General features: G+C 42.2%; 1 protein-coding gene across 1 annotated transcript in view; it reads left to right on the top strand.

Annotated features, from left to right (window-relative positions):
- Positions 1-418: 418 nt before the first annotated feature.
- Positions 419-13,753, top strand: part of abcc2 (ATP binding cassette subfamily C member 2) — a 55,063-nt gene continuing 41,728 nt past the window's right edge. Inside the window, exons 1-7 of the mRNA XM_084076623.1 lie at positions 419-936; positions 8,209-8,376; positions 9,252-9,398; positions 9,541-9,681; positions 11,893-12,018; positions 12,684-12,739; positions 13,175-13,424. Coding sequence (XP_083932749.1) covers positions 892-936; positions 8,209-8,376; positions 9,252-9,398; positions 9,541-9,681; positions 11,893-12,018; positions 12,684-12,739; positions 13,175-13,424 — 933 coding nt within the window. The 5' untranslated portion in view covers positions 419-891. The remainder of the gene's footprint in view (positions 937-8,208; positions 8,377-9,251; positions 9,399-9,540; positions 9,682-11,892; positions 12,019-12,683; positions 12,740-13,174; positions 13,425-13,753) is intronic.

Below are 13,753 nucleotides of genomic sequence, written 5' to 3'. Positions count from 1 at the left end.
AACGTACAAATGCAAGGGTCCATTTGGTTCCATTTGTACCCTCTCATGAGCTACAGACCCCCAAGTGTCCATTTGGTGCCATCTCTGAGTTAAGTTAACTCTCAGGATTTGAACAGGGTTGATGCTTATCAGACCTGATTGGGAAGTCAGATCTTATGAGACTGAGAATGTAGGAGCAGCTGCTGCTGCTGCACAGGAAAAGAGGCCCCGCCAGCTACAACCCTCCCAACCCCATTTCCTCTGTTGGTGAACAATCCCACACACACACACACACACACACAACTTCAGTGTGGAGGGAGGGCTTTGAACTGGTTTAAAGTCCTCCTCTTTCCCTTTCCCTTACTGTCACTCTCCTCTCTCACACAAACACACACAAGGTTTTGTGGCCTAGTCGGCTGGACTTTAGACAGACTTTAGATACTGTACACTCAGTTCGGAGTACCAGTAGATTCATTCAGTCATTCTGCAGAGAGTCAGGGGAAGAGTTATTACATCTGTCGGTAGATGTGTGTGTGTTCGGGTCTGTGCATGCTTGTGAGGCAGAGGGTGGCTCAGTGAGGCAGAAAATTGCTTTATCATAGCAAGAATACTATTCTTGAGAGTAGAAAGAAGAACCCCTCGAATCAGGACTTGGGTTAAGCATTAACGCTGCTCTTCAAAGACCTCCAATACATCTCTGTTACTCTCTTGTCTATTATGGTGAGGTTGCGAGGTCTGCCTTCTGTTTAAAAATGCTCCATATCTCAAAGTCCTTGGGAGTGCTCTGATTTATTGTGGAGTGTGTGTGCGGGGTCAGAAGTGAACGCGTGGGCCGCTGTCTAAAGCGGGGGACAGTGAAGGCGACTGGTTTTATGCTCATCAAAAGGACAGTGAAGCCGTTCATCGGGGACCATGCCTGCTGAAGCCCTGGAGGAGTTCTGTGGTTCAGTCTTCTGGGTGAGTGGGTGAGTGCATGTGATGTGATGGGACTGGGGCCCTCACTGTGGGAGATCAGTAGAACACACTGTTTACTGCAGCAGGTGATAAAGTAGAATCATTCCTTTGAGCTTTTGATTGATCACAGCCCATGCATGAGATAGAAAAGTGCTTTGTCAAAGATATGCGACCAAATTTAATACTATTAATAGTCTTCAAACCACTCTCGACCTGGCGTCCCTATTTTGGGCATGTCATTATACAGTAGTTGAAAATGTTCGAAAATTATAGGAATTTCAAAAATATTTTATACTTTAACAAATAGCGAAAATAGCAGATCTACAAGTTCACAACTTGGTGAACTTGTATTTTTGAAAATTGTTAAGTGGTTAAAGCAAGTGAAGTTTAAAAATATTGTAAAACATTTTTTTAAATGTAAATTTAGGTCTATAATCACATTTTGATCTCCCACATCATGATTTCTTACCGTACCATCCGTTATTCATCAAGCTCGGATAGGTTAAACATGACTATCCATTACTGACTCGAATGACTCAGCATTTCTGACATGACTCGGCATTTCTTACATGACTCAGCATTGCTGACAGCCCTGTATTCATGAGGTTCTTCACTACACTGAATGCCACGATAATGTATAGTTTATTAAGGAAGTGGCAATGTTAAGTTTCAACTTTATTGCCAAGCTTTTGGTTTTCAAGTCGCGCTCAAAATATCTTTGGATCAGTCGTACAATTGAAGAAGAAATCAAAGAGCACAGTGAAGACAGTTATTCAATGTTTGATTTTTCTTTTACCCCCTTTTTTCTAATTTAGTCGCTATGCTTTTTCCTCCCCGCTCACATTTCTGTGTGTGTTGTAACTGCTGTTGTAACTGCTGTTGTCCACTTTGTAAAGATGTAAAACCATAATTATTTTTGAAAATTGTGTGTGTGTGTGTGTGTGTGTGTGTGTGTGTGTGTGTGTGTGTGTGTGTGTGTGTGTGTGTGTGTGTGTGTGTGTGTGTGTGTGTGTGTGTGTGTGTGTGTGTGTGTGTGTGTGTGTGTGTGTGTGTGTGTGTGTGTTGGGAGGGTCATCACTGTTTTGGTCTGGTCCTGGAGGTCAGCTATTGACCTTTCACCTTCAAATTAAGCCTGCTCGATGGGATGTGTACAATCAGGACGTTAATAATATGTATCCTATGCAATATCCCCTCCAATGTGTGACTGATGATGGCAATGCCAGTGTATTTGTATAGAAGATTTCAACAACAAGCCAATTCAAAGTGCTTTACATAAAACTTCACACATTAAGAAACTTCATCAAGACACGATGGTAACCTTGATAACTGTACTGCCCCTAGTTGCTGGGTAGGTGTAGTACATTTTCATGACTAAGCAACATAGAATATTGGTCATATTGGAGAGCTCAGTTTATTTATCAATGGTTAACCATTTTGACAATACCAAATAAAGGATATAGTCCCGGGGTTAGTGCCGAAGTGTCCTTGAGCAAGACTCTGAACCCTTAACCGCTCCCGATGAGCAGTTTGGTGTCATGCATGGTTTCCTCTGCCGTCAGTGCGTGTGAATGTGTGTGACTCAGGGCAGGGATTTCATGGAAGCCATGAAGGCTGTGCCCCCTCAGTATGGCTGTGTTCCCCTCAAAAATGATATGCCCTGGCCCCTGAGGCCACAGTGGCCTTGATGCGCCACCCACACTGCTACAGATATTTTCACCTCTGCACTCTTTTCCTGTCAATACAGTTTTTAGACAGCTGTGACTTTTGTTGAGAGTCGTATTGAAGTTGAGTGAAGTACTGTGCACATAACCAGTGTGGTGGGTTCGATTTTGAGCATGATATGAACGACTGCATGGATTTTAAGTTCTCAGTCGCCACGACTGGTTTCAGTCATTTGGATTCCATAGAAGTGGAATGTTGTGCAGTGAAAATAGCAAAAAAAAAAGCTGATGTTCAAAAGCATCTATAAAGGCTCCTGGACGATCTGTGTAAACAGGCCCAGTGTGCCCATGCCAGAGGTGGTTTGTCTTTGAGGTTGTGGTTTTGAAAGGTGAAATACTCCTTAAAAGAGGAGTTTGGGAGTGCTTGCAAGAGGCTGAACGGAAGAGAAGGACAGTAGTGACGGGAATTATCGTTCATTTCAGTGTACAAAGATGAGTTCAAATGATTTGTTCACCGTTCAAGCGCTTCCGGTTCCGGCCCTCCTCACGTAGTTTAGTCCTTTGACAAAAATGGAAACGTCTCTCTTCAGCCAGGCAAAATGTTGCATTTTCCCACGGACTGACTAAACCTCACCGGGCTTTCACAACATTTGAGGAACCGATTTAGTTCCCGTTCACACTAAAAGACAGAGATGGTCATGCCTTCTGGTGCTTGGTGGTCAGGAGGACAGACAAGAGAAAGCGTGAGAGAAAGCCATCTTTTGTAGCTCGTCAAGTGTCGGGCATCAGTCTGTGTTTTCATGTCACTGGCTTCCAATTAATTGGAGCCTGTCGGTTGTCTACTGCAGTAGTTCTCAAACTTTTTAGACTGTATCTATCTATCTATCTATCTATCTATCTATCTATCTATCTATCTATCTATCTATCTATCTATCTATCTATCTATCTATCTATCTATATACACACACACATCCTGAAATGTTTACAATTTGCATAGGCTAGTCCTTTGACTAAATTCCATGACTTCTTAACCAATTTCAATGCTTGAACTTCCCCCCTCCATCCTTCTCTCTCTTGGCTGCATCCCAGGGGTGGTATGGCTTGTCAGGCTGTGCTTCTGCAAATGCTGCTTTAAGTTCTCTTGAGGCCTGGCGTTGCTGCCTGGCGCTGCTGCCTGCCTGATATCTAGTGGGTGGCACTCTGCTGCATGGGTTGGGCTCCAGTTGACTGGAGGCTGGGCTAATTATTTAGGTATACAATGTTTTGTTGTTTTTCCCCTCCTCCAAGTAAGCCACCTGATATACAGTTTATTTGAACGCAGTGGATCGTCACCTCAATTGACTGACCTGTTTAGACCTTTACTGGGTAAATAAAGACTTTGGCATATTTTAACATTTGCCAAATTGAATTAATAATTACATTATATGGGTGTTTAAGAAAATACACGCACGCACGCACGCACCCACGCACGCACACGCAAACGCGCGCACACACACACACACACACACACACACACACACACACACACACACACACACACACACACACACACACACACACACACACACACACACACACACACACACACACACACACACACACACACACAGGGAAAATGATATTCTGATGAATCATCTATTCTTATTTCATTTTCCACAGTGGGAGAACATATATTAAATCCTCATACATTCATTCAAATTTCAGATTTTGATGAATATTATTGATTAAATGTATATACTAATATGATATGGATTACGATGGCAGCGAAACTGTGCACGCACACTCCCTGGATGCCAGAGCAGACTCTCGGCCCCAAATCTTTCAGATCGGCCATAACGCCACCACGAGGCCACCACAAGGCCGATTTTTGCAAAACACATTTTTTGATATTACTCCTACAGATTTTGTCCAAACATCACGCAAATCGGTATACAGTATCACTAAAGTCATTAAACCAAACGGGTCTTTCAGATTTTTCATATTCCATCCTGATTGGCTAAGAATGGCTTCGAAGGTTTGCAGGAGTGCTACTTTTTGAACAAAATGCCTCAAATCATTAACACAGCGCGTGATTGCCGTGAAACTTTGCACATACATTCCCACTAGGCCAAGAAAGAAATGCCACCCTACATATTTGAAATTGGCCTTATGGTGGACCTATAACAGGCCGATTCGCATTTTTACTTATAACTGGACCAATCGCGTGACACTTTGCACGCACACTCCCTAGAGGCCAAGGCCTGTGTGTGTGTGTGTGTGTGTGTGTGTGTGTGTGTGTGTGTGTGTGTGTGTGTGTGTGTGTGTGTGTGTGTGTGTGTGTGTGTGTGTGTGTGTGTGTGTGTGTGTGTGTGTGTGTGTGTGTGTGTGTGTGTGTGTGTGTGTGTGTGTGTGTGTGTGTGTGTCAAGCAATGCCCAGAGGAACTGTGGTCAACTTGTTTTATTTTACAAACAGGTGAGTCAGTTGGGGTGACGATCCACTACGTTCAAATAAACGGGATATCAGGAGGCTTATTTGGAGGAGGGGAAAAACAGCGAAACATTTTATACCTAAATAATTATAGATTTTTGTTTTGTATTTAAGTACTCAAAATTGTATTTAAGTACTCAAAATTGTATTTAAGTACTCAAAATTGTACTTAAATACAGTACTTGAGTACATGTACTTAGTTACTTTCCGGGCTATGGTCAATGCTTACACCCCTGCCCGACCACTTCGGTCTGCCGCCTCGAGGCGACTGGTTGCTTCGTCGCGCAGTGGTCCTTCTGGCCGATCTACACGTAAGTCATGGCTTTTTCCTGTTCTGGCCCCACAGTGGTGGAATGAACTCCCCACTGATGTCAGGACAGCAGAGTCACTGCCCATCTTTCGCCGCAGGCTGAAAACTCACCTCTTCAGGAAACACTACCTTTCCTCTTCGCCTTGCCTACTTGCTGTTAACTAGTTGTACAAGCTCTTGTTTTCTTGTTTTATTGGATCTTGTTTATTCAATACACTTACTTGTTTTAGCTCTTGCTCATTTGATTTTCCTATTTGTGTCATCTGTTTAAGAAAGTAGGTAGCTGATATATTGCACTTTTACCTTAGAGCTAGGTATACTCTTAGTTGCTTGTTTTAGAAGAGAATGCACTTAAGACTTCTGGTGATTAGTAGTTTTGTTCCCTACCTACAGTATGTTGAATGCACTTATTGTAAGTCGCTTTGGATAAAAGCGTCTGCTAAATGACTGTAATGTAATGGCCTCACTTATGTCATTATTCACAACATGAATAGAGATGCTCAGGTAGGCAAAGTAAAGTATCACACTACTCATCTGAAAGCTGAGGAGAAGAGACACTGCTGCTGTTTCAAAGTGCTGTCCAAGAAAAGAAAGCTTGTCAATGAAGGTCAGACCTCTTTTTCTTCTATGAGTTCAACGGAATGTGTCTGATATGCTCCGCGCTAATAGCTTGTGCAAAGGAACACAACATCAAACGACACTATGAGACGACACTCAAAGACAAATGATGTATACAAGTATACAGGATGCAGAATGCAAGGCATAGACGACCTTGAAGCAGCTGTGAAAGAAATAACAATGTTCAGCAAACAGTGTTCAGCGAGTTGATGAAGTTGTGAAGGCCAGTTACATTATTGCCCACAAAGTTTCTGCCGCATCAAAGCCATATTCTGAAGGGGATTATTTTGTCAAATAATGCATGCTGGCCGACACTGAATTGGTGGTGTTTGCTAATATCAGCTTGTCAAGGAATATGTCAGAGAGAAACAGAGACATTGCAGGAGATTTGAACCGTAAACTAAAAGACAAAGTTAAGTCATTTGCCTTCTCTGTTGCAACTGATGACGTGACTGATGTAGCTAGTTGCCAATATTTATTCATTTGTTTTACAAAGTTTCACTTGATTTGTTCTACTTTCAAATGGTTTCTTGGGGCCCCTTAAACAAAAAGTGCATTTTTTTTCACTTCTCATACCAAATTTCTTAGCCTACAACTATAATACCAGTAATTAAATTAATAATAATTAAAGTAGCTATTCTTCTTCATAATAAACACAATTTGGAAAGTGATATACTGTAGTCATAGCAGTGAAAGTGAAAGCAATGTGAGCACGCATGCTCCTCCTGCGCATGTGCGTCTGAGCAACTGGTCGCGGCCCTCATCAAGTCACTTTTGTTTCGAAAAAAAAAGACCATTACTGCATCAAATTAACAAACAACCTATACTATAAAAAATTGTCAAACATTGGCCAAATTGTCAAATAACATAAGAAATAGGCAAAAAAAAAAGAGGAAAATAGCAGATCTACAAGCTCACAACGCCTCGCGTTGCAAGGCGTTGTGAGCTTGTAGAGCTTGTGGGCAATAATGTAACTGGCCTTCACAACTTCATCAACTCGCTGAACACACAGCTGCTTCAAGGTCGTCTACGCTTTGCATTCTGCATCATGTATACACCATTTGTCTTTGTGTGTCGTCTCATAGTGTCGTTTGATGTTGTGTTCCTTTGCACAAGCTATTAGCGCGGAGCATATCAGACACATGCCGTTGAACTCTTTTTGAAGAGAACAGGCTGCTGCACTCTAAAGATGGTCAGTAGTGCGGTGATTTGGTGAGGGGGGGGGGGGGGCATAAGCCCTTTACTCAGGACATTGTGTTCGGTAAGGAAGGCCAGCATTCAGGCACAGTGCTCTCACAGTTACCTCGGTAGTTGTTCGGGTCCCATTTATCTCCACTATGTATGTATTGAGGACATAAGCCCTCAACTACAGAAACGTAACCTGATTGAAGGACGAGATTGGCCCTGTTTGAGCTCAGGGCTGCTGGGTTTCAGCATCTCTGCCCCAAGGTCGTCAGAACCACAGGCATTGTGAGATTTCAACCTTTTTATGCTGTCTTCTAAATCTTTCTTTCTAATTTGATAATTGAGGGGATTTCGATTATATTTGATTGTTGATTCAAGGACTGCCAATTTATGTCTAATTTGTATCTGTTGATGATTGAGATTGTTGCGTAAAGTTTGTTTGTACACTCCTCCGCCCCCCCCCCCCCCCCCCTCCCCTCCCCTCCCCCTCCCCTCCCGGAACACATGCTGTAATGAGCAGGGATTTGTATTTCCATCACCCATGAGTCACCCTTAATTAAACTTCTAATCAGGGAGACGAGCAGTCTCTGTGGTGTAATATAGTGAGAGCCTCCAGGGCCGAACCCAGTGGCAGTACTTAGTTTAATGTTTTACGGTTTTATGAGGAGCTGTGTGTGTGTGTGTGTGTGTGTGTGTGTGTGTGTGTGTTCGTTTGAGCTTGTAGATCGGCTACTTACACTATTCATATAAAGTATAGTTATTATATCAAATTATGTAAGTTAATCATATCTGCCCTGTGCACCTTTTTGTCTACGAAGCCTAAAAGACCTAATGTTCCAATGTTCAACGACCACAATTAAATCGCAATTATTTGAGCGACAATTAATCAAGTAAAATTGCATAATTTGTGACAGCCCTTGTTCTAACGTCCATTGTGTGTGTGTGTGTGTGTGTGTGTGTGTGTGTGTGTGTGTGTGTGTACGTGTGTGCACGCTTCCTGTCTCTGGGTCTGCACTGTGTACCGATGGCGTTAGAATTCCACATACGTGGAGAGAGAAGACCCGGACCTCCCTGTGTGTGTGGAGCAGACCCTGTTGGTGTGGATCCCTCTGGGCTTCCTGTGGCTCTGTGGCCCCTGGCACCTCGCTGCTCTGTTCAGGGGCAGACCAAAACATCTGCCCAGGCTCTATATCTACAAACAGGTAAAACCCAAATTATACTATACGTCGCATGAGCGCGTCGCACGTCGAAAAACGCTTGTATCGCTTGTAGGTCTGCTAGTTTCTGCGTACGTCACTGCCACCATGCCCTGTGGCACGATATGAACCGGGCTTAACAAGTGCAGGGGAGAGGAGGGAGTAAACCAAAGAACGATTGGTAATAAATAATTGGTGCCGTTTAGGTTTGGTTTATTTGGATTGCATAAACCCCACAAATCATTCAACATGTTGGTTAAAAACAATCGTGGATAAAACACGTCTAGAAATTATTTCCTTTGTAGTACTCTCGCAAACAAACAAAAAGGTGATGTGTGTGAAAGTCATGTAGGTATAATGAAACAAATACATTTATGTCACTCCAGTTTTTTTAAATACACAATGACATGTAAAATAAAATAAAACAACACAGGGACAGTCCCTGTGTTTTATTTTTATTTTTATCCACCAGCCGAGTTTTTGTTTTCTTTTTAAGCGTTCTCATACCTGAGAAGAGGGAAGGCATATACAGTGGGTGAGGAAAGACTATATTGTACGTTGTTGACATATCGCCAAAAATGACTGTCTGTGTCACATTCTTCAGTAATTGTCGGCATGTTGTATGACAAAGTATAAACTTCGCAAACAAAAAGCTTTGAGTATATTGACAACAACCTATTAGGTGATTAATTTTGTTGCACAATGACGTGTCCATCATTCAAAACGAAAAGAAAGCATAGCCATCACCACCTAGAATATTGGCTAGTAATGTATGACACATTTGTGGAATTTTTATGTATATACCGTATCACCAGTGTCTACTACATTTTTGTCTTGCTCACCTTTTCTACACTCACACTTCTCCTCTCTCACCCCTTCAGCTTATCACAGGTCTGCTGTTCCTGACGGCGATTGCAGGCCTTGCAGTGACATTAGGAGAGGATTATGGTCCTGGGACTGATACTAGTGCAACCGGGAGGCATGCAGCTGTGTTTTATACCAACCCTATCCTGTTCGCTGTTTCATGGGTAAGTAGAGCAGATCTTAAATCTTTTTTGTATTCAACTTTTTTTTCTTTGAGGCTGTGTGAAGCACTTGAAGCGCTGACTCTTTCAATAAGTGCTTTCTTTCAAGTTTATTATTATTATTGTTATTATCGTTCTTTTCTAGCTCCTGCTTATGTTGTGCCAAGAGGGAGTGCGCCGTCGAGACGGAGCCGTCGATTCAGCCACTCTGTTTAACTTCTGGCTGCTGCTGGTGGTGTGTGACATCTTCCCCTTCCAGACCCTTCTGAGAGAGGCATGGAGACAGGTATGGAGTAGGGTTGGGATCCGGGATTGGAGGAACCGGATCCAACATTGAGGAACCGAAATCAGTTCCATCACATTTGGAACCATTTCCGGAACCGTTTTTTTTATCATCACACTGTCAGAGCTGGCATGTGGACTTCACGTCTGCTATACAATTACAATACCAGGGGTTCTCAAACGTTTGAATTTCAAGGACCACCATAACTCTGAGGTGTACAAATGGAACCAAAAGGACCTGTGAGGGTCCATTTGGTTCCATTTGTACACTCTCAAGAGTTACAAACCTCAAGTAACCCAGAAGGTCCCTGTAACTCACTTTAAGAGCCAGTGAGGTATATACATATATATAGGAATATATAGGAATCGTTAAAGGGAACCGTTAAGGAATCGGACCGTTAAGGGGGAATCGTTAAGGAATCCGTTAAAATCCTAAAGGATCCGATTCCCAACCCTAGTATGGACAGAGAACCTGGCAGTCTGCAGTAGAAATAGAACAGGGAAGGACTTGCACACAGGAATAAAGACACCACACTATAATAGGTCTTGTTTGTATCCTCGCCTCACTCCAGTGGCTCCCCCGTCTGTTTTAGAATTGATTTTAATATTTTATTGTTTGTTTTTAAAGCCGTAATTGGGCTGGCTCCTCCATATTAATCTGATCTCATTCAGCCATACATCCCAACCAGAGCCCAGAGATCGGCTTACCAGTCTGTTAGTGAGGGTTAAAAGAAAGGACTGAAGGTGGACTGGTGTACTGGCTGGCTGGTCCGGCTTCCCCACTTCACCCAGGGGTGTCGGTTAGAACGCAGGACAGACAACTTCTCTCATGTATGGGTTTTTACTGGAGGTTAATGAGCACAGTACAGTACAAAATATCACTCTGACAATGCTTGAGGCAGCATGCATACAAACAACTTATCAGACTTAACTATGAATTAGGCCTAATGCCCATTGTTCAAATACACATGTGATGTCATACACAAACAGTGAAACATAAACAATATAGGGCTTACATTATGGAATAAACATCAGCATTTCACAGTCACTTGAAACTGATGCACTTATAATGAAATCAAAGCACTTGAATATTGCTACCTTCAGACTGTCTGACAACGGCGTGCACAAACAGCGTTACAAAACAGGACATCAAAGGGCACATTTCACACACAAACGAATGGCATTTAACTAGGAAACACAGGACTTACTTTTGCATGAACGCACACAAACTTCAAATGACTTCAAGCCCAACTGTTGGAGCAACTTCTTGATATGAACTGGACACACTTCAGAAGTTACTTCTGTTCTGACTGATGCAAGAGGAGAAGAAGGGAAAAGTCTCGTTCACTAAATTACCCACAGGCGCGTTCATTAATTACCCGCTGGTGCGTGTAGCAGGGTTAGGGTCATGATGAACCATGCACACACTTAACAAGCACACACAATTAACTCTCACTGGAAGCCTTTTGTACACAGTGTACCAGAGGTGACCGAGTCTTCGCGATGGCCGGCCCCAGACTCTGGAACACCCTGCCATTCCACATTCACTTTGTTCAGTCATCGGAGGTTTTTAAATCCTTACTAAAGACAATTTTTTTTCTCACTAGCTTTTAATGCTCTTTGACTGTGTAATTACCCTGGCCCTCAAGGCATACCTTTTTCTCTGTTTTTATTTATTTTCTTGTCTTTTTGTATTTTAATATGCTCTGGGCCGCACTTTGACCTTGGTGGTTTGAAATGTGCTAAATAAATAATGTTTTATTTGATTTGATAAAATGCTTCATTAAAAGATGAACTGAACAATAGTGGACTGAAACGTTTGCCATACTCTGTTCAGCCCTGGATCTTTTAATGAAGGCTTTTACATGCCAACAAGACCTAATAGTCTTTATTCCAGTGTGCGAGTCCTCCTTTATTGTGACCTTTTGCCGTGACTGAGTAAGACAAACAAAAGGACAGTTTTCTTAGGCGCAGCTCAAGTGCTAACCAATCTACAGCAGAAGACATGAGACTGAAGCCCGATTTATACTTTGTCGCACGACAGTGTCATATGACTAAAAAGCTGATCTCTCTGCCCCAGAGCTGTGCAATATATGGTGTAGTTTTTAGCTGAGCTGCTTCTTCAATTTCGTTGTACTTGTGCATGCAATTACATTAAAGAGTTTCCGAAGAATGCAACCATTTCTCTCCTCGTGAACCCTTCTTTTATCTCCAGGGAGGAGTGGTCCAGGATGTCCCGCGGTTCTGCCTTTTCTATATAGCTTTTGGGCTGGAGCTCGTAGGTCTTGTCCTCTCTTCATTCGCTGACATCCCTCCGGAAGCAGAGGAACTCGTCAAGAAGGTAACCGAGCATCCGTTGTTGCGAGCACTGCATTCAGTACAGTATGGAGCCAAGCAGAAGTCTTTCAAGTCTCCCATTTATTTAACCTCCTTTAAATGTATGGCAACAGATAAGGAACAACTTCCGATATTTACGTACTAGTCCATATCTGTATTTAGACAACAATATCAGATGCTTTTTTAAATTAAATATTTCACATAATGGTATGGAAATGACTTAAAATTAGAAGATCAGAAAATTTGAGTTTACAGGTAGCAGAATGAATTTGCACAGTGATGCCGTCCCTGGTAGAGGATGTTTCTAGTTGTACATACTGTATTGACAGTACTTAGTTGGTACAGTATTGGCCTATAAATGTATATTGTATTTACAATGCTTGGTTAACCATGAAATCAAATGTATAATAATGATATAAGTATCCTTGCATTAGTTTTTATGGAGTTTGGGTGAGTTTGTGGATTTTGCTCCACTCCTGACATAACAGCCTTGAGTGTAATGTGTTGGCAGAGCTATTCAAACACTAATTTCCAATATTTGTGTAACATATTTATTGTTTACGAGAATGCCAACGTAGTTACTGTTCTTTCACGTGAATATTTCCAGCGTTTAACATGATTTGATGCCCTGTAAGCTTTATTCATCTGTGCATTTTATTTGTACCATAGAATCCAGAGGCTGGGGCCCCATTTCTGAGCCGAATCACTTTCCAATGGCTCAACAGGTACATTTGGATTGCAAGATGGCTGATCGCTGACAATGATTTTGTGTCTCCTGACCCCTGTCGTGGAAGTCTGGATCGATCATTAATTGTTGAGGCAATAGGAGTCGAGACAACATTCTAGGTGGTGATGGTTATGCTTTAATGCACATGATATCATGGGGAGAAGTACGCTAAGACACACAGTCTGACACATCCAGTTGTGCCAACGAGCACAGGGATCAGACCATAGTTATACTAGCGGCTACAAGGACAAGCTGAACCATAACAAGACAGATCTTGGCTCTGACAAGCTACAAAATATCATATCATGTTATCATAATGTATTATAAGTTATATAATCAATGGTTAAATATAAAGGATAGATATTAAACAACCATAATAACGATACAGTATAATTCTTCCTCACACCTCACCGTGTGTTCCTGTCTTTTCCAGCATGGTGACGAAGGGTTTCAAGCAGCCGCTGGTGCAGGAGGACATGTTTGACCTGAACGAGGCAGATACCACAGACTACCTCAGCCAGCGCTTCCGGAAGGTCATGCTGGTCAAGCTGGCCGCCGCCAGGGTCCAGTTCCAGAAGAGAGAGGGGAATAGGCAGGACCAGTTCAGGGAGAAGGATGTCCTCCCCCAGAACGGACTCTCTAATGGGCTTGGGAAGGGAGTCAGTCAGGATGTACTGATGATGGTGAGTGTACTTATAGCAGTGGTTCTCAAACCTTTTTCATGTGAAGGACCCCCAAAATGATATGTATTTGGCTACGGACCCCATCAAAAATAAAGAAATAAATAATAATAATTATACTCGCAATAAATGCCAGTAAATGTCATAATACACTCACAAATTTCCATTATGTTGTAGTCGATAGTCAGGGGCCTCAAAAAAAATAATTAATGAAGGAATATGTATTTTAATGAAGTAAAGGGCAATCCACATCAAGCACTTTAACTACTGTATACAGTGACTATAACTATAACATTCACCACTGTCTCATTATATGTAGTTATGATGTGCCA

This window comes from Gymnoscopelus microlampas (assembly GCF_963454915.1).
Source record: "Gymnoscopelus microlampas genome assembly, chromosome: 13".
Taxonomy (NCBI): Eukaryota; Metazoa; Chordata; class Actinopteri; order Myctophiformes; family Myctophidae; genus Gymnoscopelus; species Gymnoscopelus microlampas.
The sequence above is the reverse complement of the archived record's forward strand: the minus strand, read 5'-3'. Positions and strand labels throughout refer to the sequence as shown.